Source organism: Lemur catta, chromosome 6, assembly GCF_020740605.2.
Source record: "Lemur catta isolate mLemCat1 chromosome 6, mLemCat1.pri, whole genome shotgun sequence".
NCBI lineage: Eukaryota > Metazoa > Chordata > Mammalia > Primates > Lemuridae > Lemur > Lemur catta.
This window is the reverse complement of record NC_059133.1, coordinates 76,868,936-76,893,928: the sequence shown is the minus strand read 5'-3', so window position 1 is coordinate 76,893,928 and position 24,993 is coordinate 76,868,936. Positions and strand designations below refer to the sequence as shown.

Here is a 24,993-nt window from a genome sequence, read left to right as displayed (position 1 = left end):
AAAATTTTCTGATTAGGGATTTTTCCATTGAGCTTAGTCTACTGAAAAGGTCCGAGATGGTTTGTAACACTTCATTAGCCTAGTTACCCTTTCTTGTGATGATTTGCTCATTTTGCATTTCACATACGAAACTTCTAAGTGTCCTTTAGAAAGTTTGTGGGAATATTGTATATGTTGCTGCTTCATTTTTCCAAAAAGGAAGTGGGAGGAATTGGAGTCATTAATATAAATCAAAATTCTGTGTCTGTATGATTTTTGTATTCATAGCAGGTTGTTCAAAATCATCTAGGTAAGGAACCTTGGAATGTTCATACAAAACAAACTTCTAGCACTGTTTGTGTAGAGAACTGTAAACCAAAGTCAAGTTCTAGGACTCTTGGGAAGTTTTCATGACTTAGTCAAAGGTTCCCTTGGGACATAGGAATTTTTAGAAAAAAGAAAAATAACAGAAAAGAATTTGGAAATTTTTACACTGGCATGCAGCAAAGAATTCTGAGGAAAGTGTTTCCTGGCAGTTTTTGTATTATATTTACCTACTACTATTTATAGCCTAAGAGATTCTTAATCTATAAAACCTCCAAATTTATTTGTCAAAAGAGCTAAATAGATTTCATTAGCATGTACAATGCCCAGTTTCCTTACCCTTCTGTAATTATTCAAAGCAGGATTCGTGATGGGAATATCAGCTGGGAAATTCTGTTGATGTTTGAAATGCCTGGAGTGCCAACATAATTAAACAGCATATGCACACACGCTGGCCCTGCACCAAAACCAGTGATTACATGTATAACATTAATCTCAGTGTGTCTACAAAAGCTGTTAGAGTAAACATCTGGAATCTTTTATTACCAAAGCTAAAATATTACATAATCAATTAAAAGAAAGCACTTCTTGCCCACAGAGGTACTGCAGAAAGCCGTTTGTACATGTGATCTTGTTTTCAAGCAGACCTGTCTGCTTGAAAGGAGCAACTAAATAGCCTAGATACTTCAGTCATCCTTGAAGTATGACTTTTCCTCTAAGGTAAATATTAAGGCCGGTTTTTTAAATGTTGCTGCAGAGTTCAGCTGAACTGTAAATGCTCTGTAATGAGACTGAGTGGCATCAGTTGGAGACCACGTAATCTCCAAAACTGTGTGACTGTTCTCAGGCCGTTACAGACTACGGTGGTGCTCTTTGATCAAAAGAGTTTGATATTTGTTCATGTAAGTATTAAAACACTAAGTAAAAACGATGATCTTTCAGGTCATAACAGAAAAACCACAGATTGTTAATATTAATAGCGTTTTTGTTTTCACAATATAAAATTACAAGTATAGTGAGATCTTCCATATCTTCTTATATTTTTCTACTATATTCCTTGTTCAAGCCTAGTAAAGTATTATCTTTATTCTCTCATGCCAAAACACGTTAACATTTTCTAGAATGTAAGTGGTTTCTCTAGAAAAATGACATTAATATAAATATCCAGATTGTTATTTTAGAGGGAAAAAGAAAATGAATTCCACAAAGGGCTGTTTTTTTTTTTATGGTAGACATAAGCTGATCATGAATATTATCTGTCTTCATAGAAATAAACTTAAAGGGCTATGTATTAAATTTTTAAAAACATATTTCTCTGTGGAGGTGAAAACAGTTTCTTTGCATTCCGTGTGCAAACCTGCCTGGTCCCTGTCAGACTTGCCACCCTCCAAGGGCTCTGGAGTGAGACTCCCTTCAGACCCTCGCTCCATCTCACACTAGCCGTATTGTATCAAGTTAGTTCAGCTTTCAAAGCCTCCAGGTCTTCACTTGTGAGCTGGGGATGAGAAGAACAGCTTACTTCATTGGGTGATTTTGAATTGTTAGATTTGCAGGGCAGGGAGGAAGGACCTGGCGTCTGCTGCTGCCTTGTCCTCCACCTCCACGTGGGCCAGACCCCAGCGAGGTGGCTGGGAGGCAGCTGGGGAGTGGGGGAAGGAGGAATGCCTTCTAGGGGAGAGAACAGCTCACGGTGGGGTGGGAGATGTGGCCCCTCACAGAGGGGGAAGTAGTGGAAGAAGGGGCTGGAGCAAGGCAGGCAACAGTAGGAATGGACGTTATCCCTGAGTTAGTGAGGAACATTCATGGATGCAAGCAAGAGGCCCAGATGCATATTAATGTCAAGTAAGTGAGTGAATCAGTGGGAATGAATTAGGTTGTTCTTGGACGGGTTTGGGTTGAGGGAAGAATCTAAAATGAAGAGATTGTCACAGTATCTGATGTTTAGACTGATTCTGAGCCCTTGTGGTTAGAGGAGTGAAGTCATGGATGGCTTTATATTTTCATCTTTTCAGTATTTTCTGGGGTTTTTGTTCCCCCCAAATGAACACTTTTTTTAAAAAAAGAAATGTTAACTATGTAAATAAGTTCTTCTCTTTCTAGCCCAAGTGGCATTCTTCTAAGCCAACTGTGGAAATAGGGACTATCACTAGACCCTATAATTTACTATACAAGAGTAAAACTGGCCAGAAAGTCATTTCCACAGATGAGGGGTCAGAGCCTTGGTACAGCCTAGAAAAGAAGCTCATTGACTAACCTTACCTCTAGGGGCTATGATTTTTAGCAGTGGTATTGGACAAGTGGGAAAATGTCCATTAAAGTTTATAGGGAAACACCAGAGTAATCATCATAAATCTCAAAAATAAGGTATAATTTACAGTGACTAATGCACATAGAAATTAAAACCAAAATGTTGTGACAGAAAGTATCTAGAAAGGTAAAAGCAGTCTACAGTGAATCTCAGCTTGTTAGTGAATCTGCTTATGGTGTTAGATGGGTTTTTTAAAAAAAATCTTCATCTAATATCATGCATTATAGCGGGCACATCACAATGAAAAAATGTAATAAATAATTTTGCTGTTTGGATCTTGTCCTACCCCTGCTTGAGCTCCCCTCCCTTCCCTCATGCGTTGTGGCAAGGATGTAGAAAGCAGGCTGTGCTTTAAGTTGGAAATACGGCAAGTAAATGCAGGAGGAAAAGGAGTAGGAGATACTTAGCCTGACAGAAGAGAATAGTGAAGAATTTTTTTGTAAGATCATTTGCTTGATCATTCCCACTGAAAAGAATGAGATTTAATTTTGTAAGTAGTGAGAATGATAAAAATCCTAGATAGAACATAAGACTATTTCATTCTGCCCCCAAAGACTTAGGGGTGTTGATAAATCTCCCCTCACTCCTACCCCCACAGCCCCCAACCCCATGAACCTTCTGGTGCTGGAGTTGGAGAGCAGATGGAGAACCCCTGGCCTAGATGATTTCTAGATCCGTTCAAGCGCTGCAGGTCTGTACTCGTTCAAATGCATATAACTGCTGCTAAAGAATTACTAAAGTGAACTAGGTGGGAGAATTTCTTTAAACAGAAAGGGGATAAACAGCCTGGTGATGCGGCATCTCTGTTTCAGTGAGTGTGGATACAGCTCTGGGGTACAGCATACTGAAGCAGACTAAGCTGTGTGATGCGGGTAGCATTGTTTTCCTTGGTTTAAATTACCTCCTTTTAATAGGCAGCAAAGAGAAATAGGAAGGAAACAAAGGTGAGAAACTACTTCATCCTCTCATTTTAATGTAGAATAAATGAGTGGAATGTGCAGAAAGTTGGTACTGACTTACATGTCTTCGTTTAACTCAGGTAATGTCTGGTATCTTCATTAAAAGGCTTCTGGAATTTCTGTGGTGTTCTTTCTTGCTTCTGTACCCACATTATGACACGAGTTAGAAACAACTGACATAATACATTTTTAGATTAACAATGGTAGAAACAGCCTGAATATTCTTGGTGAATCATTTCTGTGTAATTGCGGGGCAGGTTGGGGGGGTATCTGTGACTCAATTTATAGATCTGTCTTAAACCCTTTGGCAAAATGGCTTCTCTTCCCTGAACTGAAAAATTCTTACTGAAAAATAAAATAGAAAATGATTTAACAAAAATTTAGGTTGAGTTATTATTGGAAATTTGATGTTTATTTTAATATTTATTACTTTTTTTAAGAAAGTTATTTTCATATGTAGACTATTTGGAGCAGCTCCATTTATTAAAATTTCAATGTAAGGCATCTTTAGTTTTATTTTTATTTTAAAAGAGTCAAGATGACTGTGAAACTAATATTTAATTTAGCCCAGAAGATTAGTAGCTTGAATTTTTTTAAAAAAGTGTGTATTACACTGTGTGTATGATTAAGTACTATCTAAGTGATAGGAAGGAAGTTGATTGATTTTTTTTCCCCGTTTATATCAGAGTTTACTTTTTCTAGCATTGGCTGGTTGCCTGATAATTTTTTTAAATCCTCTTTTATTGTATGAAAAAAGTCTGCGCAATGAATATAAAAGCCATAAGACTGAATTTGGATAACTCCTTAACAGTGTGTATCAAGGGCAGGGGAGCAGGCAGTGTCTCCTGGTGTAGGCAATGAGGGGAGTACTGTCTGGAGAGAATTTGCAAATAGCAAAACTGACCTAGAGTCCTAAAAGCTGACTCTTTTCTTACCACCATGTTCCAGAAATTCTAGGCATTATCAATAGTAAAATACTCTTTGTCACCTGGGTGGATCTTTGCCACAGCCAGCTCCACCCCTCACTCCCTTTGGAACGCTCTTGAAAAAGTAAATGCTATACAAATAAATTTAAAATTTTATACAAATTATTTCAAATACTTTTTGATTTTGCACACTTTATTTTGGTATTTTTAGAAAGAGGGTAGAGTTTACAATTTTTTTACTACCAAGATCCCATTTTGTTATATCTTTCATCAAAATCTTCATCCCATTTTTAAACATTTTATTGCCAAATTGCATTTAATTAATAATATTCTTTGGTTTTCTTATTAGACATTTATAACCAGCAATCTGATTACCATTGAAATAACAAGCCAAGCACAGTTAATTTGGGTAATTATTTTCACAAGCAAATATATTTCATAGCATGGACAGTGGACCTCCATGAGTACTTCCTCGAGCCCCTCTGGCTTTTGTGTTGGAGTGGAAGGGGTTATGGTAGAGACACTGGAATGGGTTGCAGGGGAAAGAGCTTCACAGGAGTGGCTGTGTCCTGAAATCAAGAGCTGCCCCTAAATGGTCCCAACACACCTTCCCAAGTCAGAGACTAAAGGGAAATAATGTCCCAACCAACGTGAGTGTGAAACGATTTAAAGGAGGAGAGAGAGAGAATCAGATATGTATTAAACCAAGCCCTGCTCAATTCTGGGACTGAGCTGAGTGCCGGTACCATGTGTACGTACACTGTCACTTCCTCTTTGGTGTATTGTCTTTCTGCCCTGTACGCACCCCCACCATCACAGTTACATTGAGTTGTGATTGTAAACTTCTGGTGTTGGCACACAGGTTGCATGTGATATTTACTCTTTGGGGGACCTATTGCCACTCTAATAAAATAGTTTGCTCTCAGAACAGGGTCTTGCCTACTCTTTTGGTACCTTTATTCTTAGAGTGAAGCTTTGTTTCAATATCGAAGTCTCAGAGAAGCATCCTCAGTCCTTTTAGAAATAGAACTGGCTAGAAGTAAAAATTGCAATGAAGACTACAAAATAAATACGATAAAAATGTGTGGTTTTGACAACTTCTTGAAAGTATTTTATATTTTCAATTATGAACATCTCAGATCCTGCAAAATTACTTATGTACTTTTATAATTTGCATTTAGAACTCCAGCTTCCGAGGCATGTTGAAAAGCGCAAAACTATAGAACCTAGGTATTTGGCTTTTAAATATATCTTCAGTGTACCTCTTCATCACTTGTTAACCCAAGGCACATTTAAAAAAAAAAAATCTTATATAACCTACTCTTTAATTTGCAAGATTAATTTGGGAAATAATTCAAAATGCTTTGTTCTTTGAAATGCTCTTGGTAAAACACACACACACACACACCCCCACCACGTACGTTTAACAGGGAACATGTTTAATTTGCTTGGTCTCCAACCAGTTATAATTAGTGCTCAGTGAAGCCTCAGCTCCCAGTGCACAAAACTAGGACATTGTTTTGTCTCTTGTTGGTTTTATTTAATTTGACTTTAGTGTCCTCACAGTGAATTTTATTGCCCTGATAAATTACTCTTTTGTTTTCAAGGACAAATCCTTGCTATCACTCAGGTCTCTGTCAGTCTTTTCTACTTAGAGCTTTGTGGAACATTCACAGCTGTTTATTCTTCCTACATATGTAGGATTTTTTCCATTATTATTCTAGAAAATGTTTATATTCTTAAAGTTTGCTTTTGAATTATCTTTTTTTTTTTTTTTAACTATTTTAATGGTATTCACAGTGTGAAACATTAGCATGGCAGGACTGGAGGGAGCATCATGGATGTTTCTGTGATTGGGGAAGGGACATGGTCCACAGCTGTGAGTGGGGATCCTATTCCCATGAAATTGGTGTACTGCTCAGGTCAGGCCCAGAAGGTGAGTTCTTAAGGTGACTCACAGCATTCCCAGAAAAATTAGCTCCGCTAAGTAGATAGGACAATCCTCATTCCTTGGTTTGTCCTCAGCAGGCGGAAGGTGACTTCTCTGTTCCTTAGCAGTGAGTCTAGGCAGTGCATGTGGGCAGAGTTCTGATTTCTGTGGTCAACTCCTGGTGAGGCTGGGTCTTAGAGGACAAGGATCAGAGACCTGAGTTCTTGCACCTTAACTCTTGAGTAAATCAGTTAATCTCATCTGTTTGGTGTTTGGGGAGGGGGTGGATATTACAAAATGATAGTGATAACTGCTTTGCCTAACTTTGTAAATTATCTAAGACTGGTCAGCACTTTGAATTTTTCAGAGGAAAAAAATAAGAGTTATGTCAGAGCTGTAATTATGCTCACATTTTAACCTATTTACCATTGTGTAAAACTTAACGGTATGTTAAGAATACTAGTAGTTGATGATTTTCATGTCGTCTTCTGTTGATTTTTCTAATAGTATGAATTTTTATTCCATGTTCTTACCATATTACTTTTGAGGGAATCACCCTATGACAGGGGAAGATTTTTGCTTTTACTTATTATTTACTTCTTGAATGGATTTATTTAAATAAAAGGTATAACTAATGGCTTGATTTAGAGAAATCAGTGGATTCATCTAGATTTAATAAATGACTATAAAAAGAAAAGGAATATTTGTCATTTGTGTTTTTTCTAAATAATCACATGTTACTGAATGTCTGGCCCTAGTAGTACTATAATAGAGCATGTGAATCACATCATGTATTTAAAATTAAACTATAATTTCATTTTTTTGATTTTGATCATTCTCTCAACACATGTATTTGAGTATTAGATTCACTTAAACAGTGACTTTTTTGTTTTATTTTTAGTAATAATTCCTGTTTTTACTTTTTTTTAGTTGTCGAATGATAACTTTAAATACATTAGTATTCTTGATTTTAGAAAAAGAAATTAGACTTTCTTAACATAAGATTTTTGGTTCAGTAGCTAAGCACAAATAATTGGTTCCTTGGATTTGAACCCCCCAAAAATTAGCAACTTCATTCTCTTAGCCATTCTACTGTCATTAAGTAAATTTTGAACAGTAGAAAAAATTTGCAGAATGGGTTAATGTCAGTGAGGTGGGACATGTGGTAGAAGGTTATTGGGTGGGGATGGCCAAGGGAAGTGGTGAAGTGACATCTTACCTGGAGGAGGAAAAATCTGATGTACTGAAGTTTGTAACAGTCAGGAAAGCGTGAGAAATGTTTTTTCTGATTAACTATGCCACAGACTTCCAGGTCAGTAGCACCTGTAGCTTCTACTAGTGCTTCCAATGATAGCTTTAGAGAAATACCTCTTGACTCTGAAAACATCTGTCCCCTACTACAATGCTTCCCTAACGCCCCTCTCCCCACACCTCTCCAGCAGTACCTTATGTAGGCCTTGAATCCTTGATTCCCATTTTATTAGTAAGATAACTGCTGACTCTTTATTGGACTGTGACTTTTTACTGCTTTCTGAGCACTGAATATATTTATATAGAATTGAGATGAATAATTATTTGAGTTCATTTTGTTAGATCATGATTTGCATAGTTTTATTCTGTGTGATTTTTTGATAGTCTAAAATTTAATAATCTAATCCATCTTTTCTTCTGAATATGTTATCTATCATGTTGAAACAAAAGCCATGAGTTTTTGAGGATTTCCTACATTAGTTTTCATATATGCTGCTTTTAGAGTTTTTCATTGTTTAGTTTGTTTCTTAGAGGTCTACACTATGTTGTGTCTTTGGGAGCTCAGTTGGATTAATACCATGAATTTCTTGTTAATATTGTGAATTATTATTATTACTTAGGTGAAAACCTAGGTAATTGGAAATGCATAGATCTCCTGGCTTTGATACTGGGTGATTGTGTAACTTGAACAATTTACCTACGGGGTGATACAATTAATGTAATGAGTATACGTTATGTTTGCAAGACTGAGGGTTGCAGAGAAGGGGGAAACCCTGATTTCTAGTTTAAATGGTAAAGAAGCCCAGAATTTGTGTACACATATACATATGTATCTACATACATACATATGTACACACACATTAAAATACTAAATAAATTCCAAGCCTAGATCAGTCTTAAAATGGAAGCATAGAACAAGCTGGTACGAATTTGTACAGTAATAATAAGGAGTTGCTTTTTAAGGTGTGGCATATACTTAAATGAGTTTTATAGCTTTATGTCACCTCTGTAATAATTTGATGTGTTGTTCGGTCTTCTCAGTTCTAGATGCAAATTTATAATTTTGCTGGATAGCTCTACAGAAATAGATATTGCCTTTGCAAATTCAAGATATCCAAAACTTAATTAACAACTTTTTATTTATGGCAGAATCACACTGAAAGAATGAACTGCTAGTTATTGTAAATGTTTTGAAATTTTTAGTCTGATTTTAAAAATGAAATAAGGTATTTGTTTAATTTAATTCTTTTCTGAAATAACATAGTTACAAATCAAAAAAGATTAGTTTATATTTTCTCCAGCTAAAAGGAAAAACAGCAATTTAAATACTCATCAACTGAGAAAACAATGTATTTGAAGAAAGAATTGGAAAAAGAGCACCTGCTGTTTTGTGTTCACTTTATATATTCCCAAGCTTAGGAATGGGAGAGAATGTTAATCACAGGCCTATCTATGGGTCTGTTTGTCTTCATAATCTTAGGCGAGTTATTCAGATAGATAATTTATAAACCAGAATCTGAAAATGACTTGAAAAGTCTGTGGTGTTTACTTTATCAATTCTTTTGTTTTGATTTCATTAGATTCCTTGCATTCTTTTTATCAAAACCTTCTGAGTTTATAGGGCGAACCATGTATTTCTTATCAGCTGATGACATTTGGTCCATTTTGATTTATTTCTTTTTAGGGAGGAAAATGCTTCGCAGGAATACAGGAATCAGAGAAAGTATTAAGAAAGAAACATCTATGTCAGGAGAATTTTATACTATACTGATTTTTTTTTGCATTTCTAAGCTACATTAGACGTTTTTGTAATTATTTTTCTGCCTGCTCTTACAAGTATGATTTACTGGAGCATTTCCTTTCACTGAGTATTTTAAAATATTCATAAATTATTTCAATTAACTGCTTTATTTAAGATCATATGGAAACCACAAATTGTATTATAGATTAGAACAAGAATATTCCTTCTTTAGATATAGCCTTGGGATATATTTACTAATTTTACAATGTGGTATCATATTCGTAGCATCAATTAATGGTAAGATTTAACATTTATTCTAGGAGTTTAAATCAATAGCAAAGGACTTTACTGGGCTTAAAATACTTGAATGCCAATTTTATCACCTGAGTTCTCATTAGTATTGTGCTTTTTTCACCCCAGTTAAGCATGAACTCTGTCAGTTTCTATCCTGTACAGCTAGTACCTGTGTTATTCACCAAACACATACGGTACACCCACTCTGTGTCAATCACTGTGCTGAGGGGTTCCAGGGGTAACACGGGAATCAGAGGAGTTAGGCAGGTAGGCACTTCAGTGGTTACCATGATGAAACAAAACCCCCTAGTGCTTTGAAAGCACGGGGAGAGTGGCCACCTCCAGATCAGAAGAAGGACCACAAAATTAGAGAAGGCTGCGTGTTTGAAGGATGTGCAAGAATTAGCAAGCGAAGAATCAGAACCCTTTTCCAAGGAAGGAAAGCAGCACATGCAGCTCAGAGATGCTTGAGAGAGTGATATATTCAAAGAACTGAAATGTCTTGGCATAAGGGTGGAGGGGAACCAGGAGAGGTGCAAGATGATCAAGGGGTGGTTCATCACTGACCTGTGAGGATTTTGGATTTTATCCCAAAAGCAGTGGAGAGCCATTGGAGGATTCTGAGCAGGAGCATGGAATCAAATTTGTATTTGAAAAACAATTTTCTCTACCAATAATGTGCAAAGTGGATGTGCAAGGAGAGAGGCAGGATGGGAAGGCAGGGAGGTCAGCTAGCAGGCAATTGCAAAATGCAGCAGTTTCACTCCTGGGTACAAGTGATCAAAGCAGCATTATTTTGTAATAGCCAAAAACTGGAAACCCATTTGTCCATCAACAGTAGAATAGATGAATAAATTGCGGTTCATTTATACAATGGAAATCTCTACTGCTGCAAGAAAGAATGATGTATTGCGGCCAGGCGCAGTGGCTCACGCCTGTAATCCTAGCACTCTGGGAGGCCGAGGCAGGAGGATCGCTCGAGGTCAGGAGTTCGAGACCAGCCTGAGCAAGAGCGAGACCCCATCTCTACTAAAAATAGAAAGAAATTATCTGGCCAACTAAAAATATATGTAGAAAAAATTAACCAGGCATGATGGCGCATGCCTGTAGTCCCAGCTACTCAGGAGGCTGAGGCAGGAGGATCGCTTAAGCCCAGGAGTTTGAGGTTGCTGTGAACTATGGTGATGCACAGCACTCTAGCCAGGGCAACAGAGCAAGACTCTGTCTCAAAAATAAAAAAAAAAAGACAAAAAAAACAAAACAAAAAGAATGATGTATTGCTATGCAGAGCAACATGGATGAAGCTCAGCAAACATATTGTGCCAAAGAAACCAGACACCATTACATACGATATAGTCCATTTTTACAGAGTTCAAAAACAGGCAAAACTAGTCTGTGATGATAGGGATCATAATAATGGTTGCCTTTGGAGGAGAGCACTGGGAATAGCGGAGAGGTTCTTGATCTTGGAGGTGATTAGACGGGTATGTTCACCTTATGAAAATTTATCCCACTTAGGATTTCTGAATTTTTCTGTGTATGTTATACTTCAGTTAAGATGTTTCTTTAAAATCCGTTTACTCGACTGCTGGGCATGAACACTATTTCAGTACTACTCCCTGCCCGCTTCTATCTAAATAGTCACTTATTCCCATGTTGCTACTTCCTTCCACTTAGTGACTGATTGAGGCAGGCTGGAGATTTCTGTGATTGCTGCAGTGATCCTTGGCTGTTTTGCTGAACCCATTTTATTCCATGGATGATGATGCTTCTGTAAGCAACCTTTGCCAGAATAACTGTTGTAGCAGTTCTTGGAGTTTGCTCTTTACTGGGAAGATGAAGGACTCAATGAAGTATAAATACATAGTAGAAATCAGATACACTGATGAAATGCAAATATATTTATTTAAGCATAGCAAAAACTAGAGTTCCCCCCGCCCTTCCAGCAAGCAGTTTATTTTGGATAGTGTTTTGGGATTTTAAATAGTTAACTTATTTAGTAGCCGTCCTCTATAGTTGAGCCATGTATATGATTCATGTGCTCTAGGTTAGGCGTGTAGGTTTCCTCATTCAATCTGACTGCTAATTGACACGTCACATTTCATCATCACCTGGTGATGCAGTTTCAGTAAGGGGCAGGAACTAGGCCTAAGCTCAATTCTATAAATAGAATATTGTAAAATAGAGTGCCACTTTAGTCAGTATCACTGATTATATTTACAATAAACATCAGGTCTTTATTTTCAAATGTTCTTATTAATATGTGCTTCTGAAAATTTGCTTTGCTATTGATTTTTCTTTTCATAAAAAAGTAGTTTATAATTTTTAAAAGTTATAATTTTCATTTCTATCCCAAGACCTAACTTTTGAATTCATGCTGCATGCCAAGCCCTGCACTAGGTACATTTTAAAAGAAGACATTATCTCATTCCATTTCTCACAAATGCTGCTTAGAAAGTGATACATCTTGATTTAAATCACACAGTAAGTAACAGACTCAGGATTTGAACCAGAGTGCATGCTTGTTTCCACTAATCAACATCACCTTTAAAAAAAAATGGCTTATTCCAGAAAGTACTTTTTAATGGTGTGAACTTAAAGAAAATACAGGAAATCTCTAAGAAGCTTTGGTTTATATTTAAAACAAGAGTTAAAATTAATACTTATGTTCAAATATATTTTATTTATGACTCTGTAGAAATAAAGTTGAATGTGATTTTCTGAAACTTGGAGGAAAAATTAATTGATGCTGGAAAATGAACCTGACCCTCAGACACTTTTGCTGGCATGTGTGTTTATCATAGATTCTCTGAATTAAAACTACAGTTTCTTAGCATGATTTAATAGGTTTGCCTCTTTTCTTTCTTTTGGAATGGCAAGTTTGTACATATTGTCTGATCATAGTTTATTAACAGATTTTCAGGTGATTATATATGAGATTTCTTAGAGTAATTTAGGGCATTTTAAAAACATTTATTTGGGTACAGTGAACGGTTTTTTCTTTAATTTCAAATTTTGAATGTGTCCATAAATTGCTAGGTTTGTAACTTTGGAAAAGTTAGTTATTGAAGCTAAGACTCACTTTTCTCATGTTTAAAAGAAGGCTGGTATCTATCTCAGTGAATTATGTTGTGAGGAATAAATGAGTCATGGTACACAGTGCCTAGCTTATAGTAAACTCGTGCCATTTGTTGCTATAATTGCAGAATAGTCACTTGAGCATGTAATGTTTGTGAAATGTTAACTCAGTGGGTGTATTTGAATGCTGTCACCTGAGGATGGTGAATTATAGTGGTAAGAACATGGTTTATCTGATTTAATAATGAATATGCACAGATTGCTTAGAATTGTTAACTTTTAAAAACATGATCAAAGAAATCATTTAGACAAATCTATAAAATGAAAAATGTAAAACTCATCTTTAGAAGAGATAGATTACTGGTGACAATGAAGACTTTTCACATAAGAGAATAAAAAGCTAGGCTCTGTAAAATTTTCTCGTTTGTTCTATATTGTCCCTGCAGGTAAAACTTTAAATAATATACCCATCACCACTTCTGGGTGCCACAACATGCATTAAAAGGCTGGCAGATGTTTCTCATTTTGTATATAGGCATATTTTTCAAAAGTTGATAATTGGTATCCTTTGGTTCAGGGGGATATTTTCTACGCTTTGTGTCCCTTTTCCATGCAACCCTTTCCCATGCTACATCACTGAGTAAGATAAAGTTTAACCAGTTTCTCCACTGTGGAGAAACTTTACCTTACCTGGGCTTTGTTTATCTCCCAGAGACAATGTGTTATGAAATGTTTCCCAAAGTTGTTGACTGCGGAACCTTATTTCCCCATGGTGCACCTCTCAGGACTGCTGTTCTTAAGAACTCATTTTGGAGGCGCTTATTTATATTGCTATGGTCCTCTTCCTTAGCACCCAGTCTTAACATTGCACTTTTTAAATAACAACCCATTCTCTGTGATACCATTTGCAGAACTGCATTATAGCAAAATAATGGGTTTGCTAAAAGCAATCTGTGTGTAACCGGGTTTCCAAAATACAAAACCATAATGTCATAAACATGCATCACCTGAATATTACAGCTCAGGGGCAGGTAACGCGTGACTGGCATCTGAGGCCATTTGCCAAAAACTGTTCCCTGTATCTACCATATTGTTTTCCTACTCCCTGCCTGCCTTCCTAATTATTTTTTCCCTTGTTATTTCCCTCTCTCTTCTCCTCATTCTCTCACATTGTGCTGCATCCTATTATGTTCTTCTCCAGGTTGTATTTTCATCTTCAGTTCCTTTCCCATCTCCATAGGCACCCATGAATATTTTTTTCTTTACTTCAGTGATCTGTTGAACATTAAAAAAAGTTAACACTTCAGATGTTCTACATGACTTCATTTCATTTTCACCTCAAATTAGCTTTAGAGTGAGGTAAACTAAACTCCCTTTAGTTTCTTTTTTTTTGACCGATTTTCTACACAAAGGAGAATTTTAGTGTCTGATGATTAATAGCTCCAGTAAGTACTATTCAGTATATACTGTGTTCATTGTGCTGACTCTCTTTCTCTATGACGCCAAAAGAGCTAGTGGCATCAGTACTCGATTTAATTAAAGTTGCTACCCTGATGGTGAAGATTTTATTATATAACCCAACATATCTGTATACTGTTTTTTAAAGGAGCGCTCTGATATGCTATAACCTCAGACCTTAAACAAAATTACCAGTAAAGGAGGTGTTAAAATTGGCGGTAAGCCACACCGATATGCTTGCTTCTCATGTCCAGGGAGTAGTGGAATTTGCTCAACAGCTTGATGGTTGCCATCACAAGGAAGTTATACCCTCTAAAAATATATGGTTGTTGTTGTTCACGATATTTATGTCCCAAAAAGGCAGCTTCCCAACCCTTTTGATACCAGGGGCCGTTTCGTGGAAGACAGGTTTTCCATAGACCGTGGTGGGTGCCACTTCGGCCCCCTCAACAGGTGTTGGAGTCTCACGGGGAGCACAACCTGGATCCCTCGCATGCGCAGTATGCAGCAGGATGCAGCGGGGCTCACCTGGATCCCTGGCATATGCAGTAGGCAGCAGGATGCAGCGGGGCTCGCCTGGGTCCCTGGCATGCACAGTAGGCAGCAGGATGCAGCGGGGCTCGCCTGGATCCCTGGCATATGCAGTAGGCAGCAGGATGCAGCGGGGCTCGGGCTCCTCTGAGAGTCTGAAGTCTGATGCGAGGCTCTGGAGGTGATGGCAGGGTGGAAGAGGCTGTGGGTGCAAGTGGGGCTTGGCTCGCTCGCTCGCCTCCTGCTGTGCACCCGGTTCCCGGTGGGCCGCGGACCTGCCCCAGGCATAAGGTCTATGTGAGACTGAATTAGAAAATACTGAACCATCGTTCTTAGGGGAGACACAGGGTTGGTTTTCTTCAAGCCTCTGGTAACAACATTTTTGTTCACCAAGCAATACATAACCTTGCTTTATGGGGTTTGTTTTTTTTTTTTTCGTTTAGAGACACCTTATTTAATATACATTGTTGATTCATTAACATTGAACTTACGGCCAACGGCACTATAATTCATGCCTAAACAAAGCTTACCTAACACATATTTTTCTCCGTAAGTCACATCCCAGCCTTCCTGCCTCAGAAACACTAGACAGCACTTCAGCACTGTGCTTGGGGGCCGTTTTGAACAGTGAAATCACCAACAAAAAGCACAAAAAATACATGGCACTAAAGAGACTGAGAAAAGAACACTTGACGGTGTGAGAGCTGAAACAAAAAGGCAGACTGTCACCTTGTTTGATCTCAGCTGGGAATATGTGTGTCAGGAGGCTCAAATTTTCCACTACTCCTATACGTATTTGCAAATCACTGTGAAAGCACCATAGGTATGGACTTTTGGGATTACAAATAAATTTTTAGCAAGTAGACCGATTCACAAATGTAGAATCTGCAAATAATGAGGATTGACTGTAATTGCTTTATTAAAGCATTGATCTTGAGGGAATGTTTCTACAAATGCAGATGCTGAATTCCAGTAAGCTTTTATGACAGTCAATGGTACGTAGCTAAAGAACACTTGTTCCCTGCTGGAATGTTACTGAATAAACCTAGTTCTTCATTTTAAAAATTATAAAAATAATAGTGACTTGCATATAGAAACCTCATGATGAAAACAATAACTGAACTATATTGATACCCTTGCAGTAGAACCTTACTTCTGTCTACATCACTGTTTCCATGGAAGAATTTATTCCAAATTCCAACTGGAATGCTCGAGTCCATTTGCTTCCTGGGCCTTCACTTCCAAAGATGACTGATCCACCACACACACCTAGAATGTAGGACTTCCATTTTTCCTTCTAGTCTAATTCTGAGGCTGGGCCTAGAGCTATTGAAGTTGGACTCTGGAGGGTATGAAGGAAAGGTCAAGGTTACAGCTCCTAGAAGGCAGGTTCTTCCTAGAGGGAAGACAGGAGAGACAGGTTCTTCAGATGACTCTCATGAGTAATGCTGTGATTTTTAGGGGTGCTAGCGATGATTGTCAGTATAACCCAAAACCTGATGGAACCCATGTTTTCCTGAAAACAGTGGCCCTCCAAGAGATAAAATTTGAGGCAGCCTGGTCCATTGATCTGATCTATTAAGGCATCGGTCCCCAACCTTTTTGGCACCAGGGACCGGTTTCATGGAAGATAATTTTTCCATGGACTGGGGTGGGGGATGGTTTCAGGATGATTCAAGTGCATTATATTTATTGTGTGCTTTATTTCTATTATTACATTGTAATATATAATGAAATAATTATACAACTCACCATAATGCAGAATCTGATGCCGCCACTGATCTCACGGGAGGTGGAGCTCAGGGGGTGATGCGAGGGATGGGGAGGGCTCGCCTGTGCAGCCCGGGTTCCTAACAGGCCGTGGATCACACAGGCCTGCTCTCCTGATGGTTTCTAGTCTGAAAGGTATTATTAGTGGTATTGAAACAAAAATGCAGACACTGGTCTTCTGTGTTTGATGAGCCATGGTAGGAAGTCTCTGATCAAGATGAATACTCTGCAAGTTTATATTACTAAGCAGTATTATTTATGCTCAATGTTTTCTTGTAAGATTACTATACTCTGTAAGATTTAACAGATTTACACATCTTATGTTCATTTCTATTCACTTAATAAAAGTTCCAAGTGAAACAGTGGTAATTTGGATAAGAAAATATGTGGTGGTATACTAAAGCCAAAAAAGGAATATAGAACTTAATATGAGGTATCTAAAACAATCAAATTCGTAGAAATAGAGAATAGAATGGAAGTTGCCAGCGGCAACCCTATCTCAAAAACTAAACTAAACTAATGTGTTAAAAGGATAGATCTCGTGTTAAGTGTTCTTTCACAATTAAGAAAAAAATGAGTCTCATAGGCTTCTTTTAAATGACAAATTTCTTTGGGGAGAGGGAGGTTTTTAATGAGATTTGACCTTTGTTGGTACATTTCTCAAGTTTAAGATCTTTTGGTGAAAAGTAAGGGACTAGATATTAAATGGACTTTAATTCAGCTTTTAAAAAATTTAATAAAGTGATATATTAATGTTTGGCCATTTTTTGAATAAAGAAAGAGTAAAACATGTTCTAATTTTAGCAAATAGGGTGCTTAGTAGAAAAGGAAACAAGTCTTTTAGGTCAGAACTCTCCTGTTTCTTTTCCTTAAATGTTCTCTAGATTGAAGGGCAGCATATAAAACTCATATTTGAAATTTAGAGTGTACACCAGCCTATTAAAATGTAAGAGAAGTCTCGCTGTAAAAGGAACTTGTTTAACTTTATTTACTGGATTTCTTACATTTCTTTGACTTTGGAACCCATTTTTCCCCAGGCCCTCTTAACTGAGGAACACAGTTATGGGAATCAGCCTTGTCATTGGCAAGATGTCCTTTTCTTTGTTTATACAGTAGAGTTATGAAACCTTGCACTGTGTCGTAGACAGAGAGAGCTGAAGCCTTTCTTGTTTTCAGGATGACAGAAAGGAATTTTTTGCCTTCTCTGGATAAAGTAATTAGGTTTCTTCTCCTTCACCTTGGACGTGTTCTGACTCATCTACCCAGGTGACCAGGTGGCCTAGAACTGTCTTAGGTCCTTTAAGAGAATGTACAAGGGACCAAGCTACTGTTTATAGTAAATATCATTTTATAAGAAAAAGTTTTAGTGTTTTTTAAATAACTTTTTTAGTAAGTCATTAATCCTGAAACACCAGTGCCATTGTAAACCTTTAAACAAATCCAAATGTTCTCTTAATTAAATCAATGTTTATTACATCTCATAAATGTTAACATTCTTTTGTAAAAACAACAAAGATATAGGAAGGCCACAAAACAATGGAGAAAGTAAATGATAGATTGATTAAAGATTTAACACAGGAAGAGTTGAGATTTTTAAAACCCACAGGAAAAAAAATTGTGTAATTGATTTTTAGCAGGTTAATACCATTCTAATCAATAGAAGAAATCAAAGCATTTGGTTTGACTATATGAGAATGTAAAATTTTCTGCTTGGCATGTAATACAACCAAATAAAAAAGTCAAAAACTGGATAAATACAGCAAGTATAACAAAAAGCTAAGGTTTGTATTATTTGCGTAACTCTTAAAATTTAAGAAAACACTCAAGCCTATTTAAATGAGAAAAAGGCGAGCAGTTCATACACGGGGAAACTGTCAGCCATCAGAGTAATTCATTTCCTTCAGGTAAGATTTTCTGCACACCTGTCCTCATGCTGTGCTCGGTGCTGGGTTTCGGTGGTGATGAAGATGCTCTCACTCCTCTGGGGAAGAGAGGGAGCCAAGGCACACATTAAACAGAGGAGTGCAAATTGAGTTAGTAAGATACCTTGACAACTGTTTTTAAAACTTGTTAACAATACTGCTGAAGTGATGGGAACTGGTGCAGTTATTTATTCCTAAAATGACAGACTTTTCCCTTTTTTTTTTTTGACCTCAGAAATTATCCTAATGAAAGAATTGAAAAGAAAAAAAGGACAGAAAAACAGCTCGTATATTGAGCAATATGTCAAGTAAATAAGAATTTTTAACCCAATGGAGCATGACTTAATGATTACAATTATTATTATAAAAATAGTAGTAACTTGAAACAATGTCATGGTAGTTGCATTTGTGCTGCTGAATTCATTTCTGTAAAATAAGCTGGTGGACTTTAATAATAGTAGGATTATGACATATTAAAATTTGTTTTGTGTAATATTTATACACTTACTAGAAGAAGTGTTAAGATTTATTTTATTAAAAAGAATTTTTTTTCCTTTTTTAAGCTGACTACACAGACTCTGCCTTCTCCGTCCGTGTTCCTGTAGCCTGAGACATGACCTGACACCCTGATGACCACTCTCAGGGCCCTTGTGTGACTGGCCGGTGCACCATGGAACTTAAAGTATGGGTGGATGGAGTTCAGAGGATTGTTTGTGGGGTCACTGAAGTCACAACTTGCCAGGAGGTCGTAATAGCCTTAGCTCAAGCGATAGGTAAGTGTACCATGTGGGTGTCTGAGATGAAAGTACATTATGCTTCCTTTTGTTGGGTACATGTGTTTGTTTGTTTGTATGAAATACAGGTCTCTAGTGGATGTTGTTCATTTAGTTCCATAATAAGTCACATAGGCACGTTTTTACTTATTACTGTTTGCCCATGTTTAGGTAAATCTGCAGTGATGCTTGTTCTCTGACTCCCTCCAGATTTTACTGACCTCCAGTCTAGCATCTGCACTGCCTTCTCCTCTTCTGTTGTTCAGCTTAAACAATGATTTCTGGAGGAATTAAAGATGTTTTCTTGAGCCAAAACTTAGATTCCTAGTTCCTAGACTCCCTCATTAGGAAAAATCCTACTTATTGTTTATTTCTGAATACTTTTAGAAAATACAGCAAAGTAAATAACATTGTTCTTCATTAGGAAGATAATGTTTACTTTTTAAATCTTACTGTATGGTAAAGATGAAGCACAGCTCCTGGCTCCACCTTACTCTCCTACCCTGTTTTATCTTTTCTTCTAATTTATTTTAAACTGATAGTTATCATAATTTATTCATGTTTATTAGTTCCTTAAATCCTTTTGGAACAGGATCAAGGGCGTAAACACCTGCATCAGTAAAACCAGTAATATGTATTAAAGTTTGTATATGACCTTTTTTGTTTTTTTGAGACAGAGTCTCGCTCTGTTGCCCAGGCTAGAGTGCCGTGGTGTCAGCCTAGCTCACAGCAATGTCAAACTCCTGGGCTCAAACGATCCTCCTCCCTCAGCTTCCTGAGTAGCTGGGACTACAGGCATGTGCCACCATGCCTAGCTAATTTTTTCTATATATATTTTTAGTTGTCCATATAATTTCTTTCTATTTTAGTAGAGAAAGGGGTCTTGCTCTTGCTCAGGCTGGTCTCAAACTCTTGAGTTCAAACGATCCACCCACCTCGGCCTTCCAGAGTGCTAGGATTACAGGCGTGAGCCACTGCGCCCAGCCTGTATTTGATCTTAAATCTGTCATTTGGCAAACATGTACGAAGAGGAAATTGTTGGGCCAGCACCATGCTAGGTGCTCAGTGCCTTTATCTTTGAGTTTCTCATCAAAAGTTTATTTTATGTCTTGCTAGTTTATATTGGAAGAGTTAAAATGTTGCCAAGGCACCGTAGCATTTGGTAGAGATAATGGTGCCATCTATGTTGTGACAGAGGCACTGTTGGAAGTTAATAATGCCTTATACAAAGATAGAGGCTTTCTTTTAATATTTACATCTTTTTTTTCCGTAAACACTATAGCACACTATAATATTACAACAGTGCAAAAAATCCTAGGCTTTCACATCCAATGAAATTTTCTTGCATTTGGTACTAATATTATATTTGTAGACTTAAGTTTAATAATTAAAGAGGGGAAGATCAAGGCATTTAATTTTATTTCATGTTCTTTTCTACCAACTTATTTGTAATTGCCCCTGTTAAGAGCCTCACATAATTTATTTGAATTTAAATAAACAGCTTTATTTTCCTTAGTGAAGACTAGGATGATCATTTATCAAACCTAGCTTTCTTTGTTCTATTTGGGAATTAAGCCACAGGCAGTGCTACCAAAAACAATGAGTAGTTTTTACAAAGTCAAAGTAGTTGAGTAGTGTTATAAGCTGCCTCTGTGTATATAGTAACAACATTTCTACACAGAATTTCAAGGGGAAAAATGCCCAGATGTACCAGGTATATGTTTATTCATTTGGACTAAATAATATACTTATTTGTGAACAAATGAAAAAGAAGTTTTAAATTAATCTACCTTCCCATTTTTGCTTTCTCAATAACCCAGTCCAAAACCTTTCTGAAAAGTTAACAACTTGAATACAGATGTTTTATGATATTCCTCCAAACTTGGCTAACCATCTCTGTTTCTGTATCATAAATATTTCATTGAATTCAGAATTCATCTAAGAGCTAACTTAACTGTCAAATAGCCAAGAGCTGTGGATCCTTGTTTCTGTTGTGAAAGTTTATTAATTAGGGAAAATTACTGCTCTAAAAAACAATTCCAGAATTTCCATGGCTTAACAAAGTAAACATTTAGCTATACTATTAGTAGAGTGTGGACTGAATGAACGAAACCACAGACGTTTATAAAGAATTTATACTGAAACAACATGTAGACTGCTTTCTTGGGTTTAAGTCCACATATTTGCCTCATGGGGGCACTATATATCATACTGTGTGTGTGTGTGTGTGTGTGTGTGTGTGTGTGTGTGTGTGTATACATACATATATGTATCTTGATTAGAAGTTAGTGGGTTGTTCTGGATGGTTAAAATTATTTTTAGGAAACCACAGAAACTATCAGATGATTTACTATGAAAATATGTGCACAATTTGGCACTCTACAAATATATATATGACAGCTGACACTTTCTTAGGCTACTAATCAAATCAAATTAGAAAAGAACTAAAAACAGAACCTAGTTTGATGAAAGATATTGAATGTATCTAATGCTATAGGAAGAAATCCTTTCTACACTAATCTTTGACTACTTTGACAAATTCTATTTAGATGATGGATGAACTTTCTCAAATATGACAGAACAACTAAAGTGAAACCATGATTAAAACATTTTATTTGCATGAAGTGTTTAAACCACCCAAACACTGTGTGTTTGGTCACTATACACCTTGGGCTTTCTGAAACATTCCCAGTTTAAATATTCTACTTTGTTTCCCCTGTAAACTATCCCCAAAATGCCATTATTTCAAAGTTCAAACTGCTTCTCAAGTCTGTAAGTGAAACAGAAAGCCTTTGACAGATCACCTGTATCAATTTATAGTGGAGAAAATGCATTTGCTTTTACACTATCTCACACCAAAAATATGCCCTCAGGTAGCTTAGAGCTTAACACAGAAATAAAGTCCACCTAACAAAAGATTAGAGAGGGAAAGAGGAGGAGGAAGAAATCAAGGAATTTAAGGGAAAGGGTTTCTGATCCACAATACTTTGGTACCTGGTACCATTTAAAGTACCAATGATTTAGAATTTCTCTCTGTTCCCATTTCTTGTGATCGTTTTCCCCTATCTCCTTCAACTGGGGCCAGAACAAGCATTTAATAGAAACAAATTGATTGGGGCTGGGCCCTAGGTAGAGTGGACTCTTTTTAAAAAGCTGTGTTTCATACAGTTGACCCCAACAAAATCAGTGTTTAGACACACATTTTATAGTGAATTTTGGTTTTAGTATTTGTTAACACTTCTCTTCTGGAAGTCCTTCCAGAGTAGGGCTCTTGCTTGCTTATCTTTCTTACACCATTGCTTTACCTAAAGTAGCTACTCAGTAAAACTTAGTTTCTAGGACAGTGCTATCCAGTAGAACTTTCTGCAAGGACATGCTGTATCTGTGCTGTCCAGTGTGGTAGCCACTACCCACATGAAGCTATCGAGTACTTGAAATGTGGCTAGTGTAACTGAAGAAATGAATTTTTAATTTTAATTAAAATTTAAATGAGGCTAATGGCTATGGTAGTAAACAACACATTTCTAGAAGGTGACTGATTGGTAGCTCAGTCTTAACATGTCAAAACCCAAGCTGTGTGTGCCACCTACTGCCCGTTCCCAAACTTCCTCCTTTTCTCCATCTCAGCAACTGAGAACTCTTATCTTCTAATTGATTAGATCCAAAACCTTTGTATGATCTTTGATTCTTTTCTTGCTCTGCTATCTTACAGGCAAGCCATCAACAAATCCTATCTGTACTACCTGCAGAATATACCCAGAATCTTGTTCCTTCTCTCCACAGCCACTGTCAGCCACCATCATTTCTCACCTTGGTGTTTTCAGTAACTTTCCAACTCATCTCCCTGCTGCAACCTTGACCTGTCCGGCCTCATCTCAACAGGTTTCTTTTAAAGTAATCCTTTTAAAATAGGTTGCATCATGTCGCTCCTCTGCTCGAAACACCCCAGTGGTTTTCTGACTCAGAAAATTCCAAAGTCCATACAGTGGGCTTCAGGGACCTAAGTGGATCCCCGCTTTCCCATCACCAGTGTGACCTCATTTCATACCACTCCCTTCGATTGCCCCCTCTCAAACAAACCGGGCACGTTCCACCTCGGTCTTTGCAGCTGTTCTTCCTGCTGATAGTACTCTGCAGCCAGGTGTCTTTGTGATTTACTCCCTTGGGTGTCTTTTCAAGTGGGATCTTATCATAGAGCCCCTCCCTGACCACCAAGTTCATACATACATGTGCACACACACATGCTTCCTGTCTCGGGTGCTCTATTTTTCTTGACAGCACTTACCCCACCTGACATGTGACATGTGGGCCACAATCCCTCATCCACATTGTGAAATCTAAGCAATTCTGAAATCTTAAAGTTTATTATGCTTCATTTGTTAGCAATACCTGGTATGGCTTAAACTCACTCGGTGATAAAAACTGATCCAATTTGATGTGAGACTATTTTAGTGTATATTTATACCATTCAGTATGAACATCGATACATTTTACTTTGGAAATTTTAAAATGTTTGATTACAAAACTTGCAGGACAGCACCATACTACCTTTCTACAATCTAAAAAATTCTGGATTTTAGAATCCAGATTTTTGGCACATGTGACCTTAAAGCTATTGGATAATAGACAGTAGACCTACATTCCTTTATTGGTGTATTGTCTGTACTGTTTTATCACTTTTTCCCATAGCTTAAAACAATATCTAGAATCTTGTGAACCCTTGAGCTGTTTTTACTTAAAATACGTCTCACACGAGCTGGGAGTCCAGCAGTTCATTTCTCTGCTGAAACTATCTGCCCGGAGATCCCACAAGTTAAAGGGCTCAGTGCTACGAGGCTGCCTCACCTGGACAGCAATTGCAGGTCCAGGGCCACCCATATTTCTGACCAACCAGCTATAAGTTGGGGGTCCCCGCAATGTTTTTTGTGTACCTATAGATGAGCTTTAAAAATTATGTGCTTCATATGTCTCATTTCTCGTTTGTTATATTGTGGATTTTCCACATCATTTGATCCTCACCCCTCACAACAACGTCATGAGGGAAGCACGGGTATTATCGGCACTTTACATATGACCAAAGGGAGGCACAGAGATGTTAAAGGACTTGCCCAGGCTCATCTGCCGCTGAGCAGGGTGCTGGGATTCAAACCAGTGGTCTGACTCAAGAACGCTGCTCTTAACCACCATTATATTATGTTAGTTATGCCCCCTATAGTCTCAGTGGACAACTATTAGAAAATACAATTACTTGATCAAATTACATTGAAACAAGAAATAAAAATCCTTAATGGCAAAATATTAAGCAGTATATTTAGTATCATTTATAATTTTGATGTTTATAGCAGTCTAATCATCCTTAATTCTAAGTAGCTTCTGTGTTTTCCACATTTGTAAAAGATTATTTCTCTCTCTCTCTCTCTCTCTCTCTCTCTCTCTCTCTCTCTCTCTCTGTCTCTGTCTCTGTCTCTCTCTCTTTCTCTCTTTTTTAAGAGATAAGGTATCACTGTGTTGCCCAGGCTGGAATGCAGTGGCATGATCATAGCTCACTGCAGTCTCGAACTGGGCTCAAGCGATCCTCCTGCCTCAACCTCCTGAATAGCTGGACTACAGGCATGCACCACCATCCCCAGCTAATTTTTAAATATTTTTTGTAGAGATGGGGGTCTCGCCATGTTACCCAGACTTGTTGTTTTTTGTTTTTTGGTTTTTTTTTTGGAGACAGAGTGTCACTCTGTTGCCCAGACTAGAG

At 37.4% G+C, this 24,993-nt stretch overlaps 1 protein-coding gene across 3 annotated transcripts in view; it reads left to right on the top strand.

Annotated features, from left to right (window-relative positions):
• Positions 1-24,993, top strand: part of RASSF8 (Ras association domain family member 8) — a 108,724-nt gene that overhangs the window by 71,193 nt on the left and 12,538 nt on the right. For all 3 annotated transcript variants that reach the window (XM_045554176.1, XM_045554174.1, XM_045554175.1), the window contains one exon: positions 19,035-19,244. In XM_045554176.1, coding sequence (XP_045410132.1) covers positions 19,142-19,244 — 103 coding nt within the window. In that variant the 5' untranslated portion in view covers positions 19,035-19,141. The remainder of the gene's footprint in view (positions 1-19,034; positions 19,245-24,993) is intronic.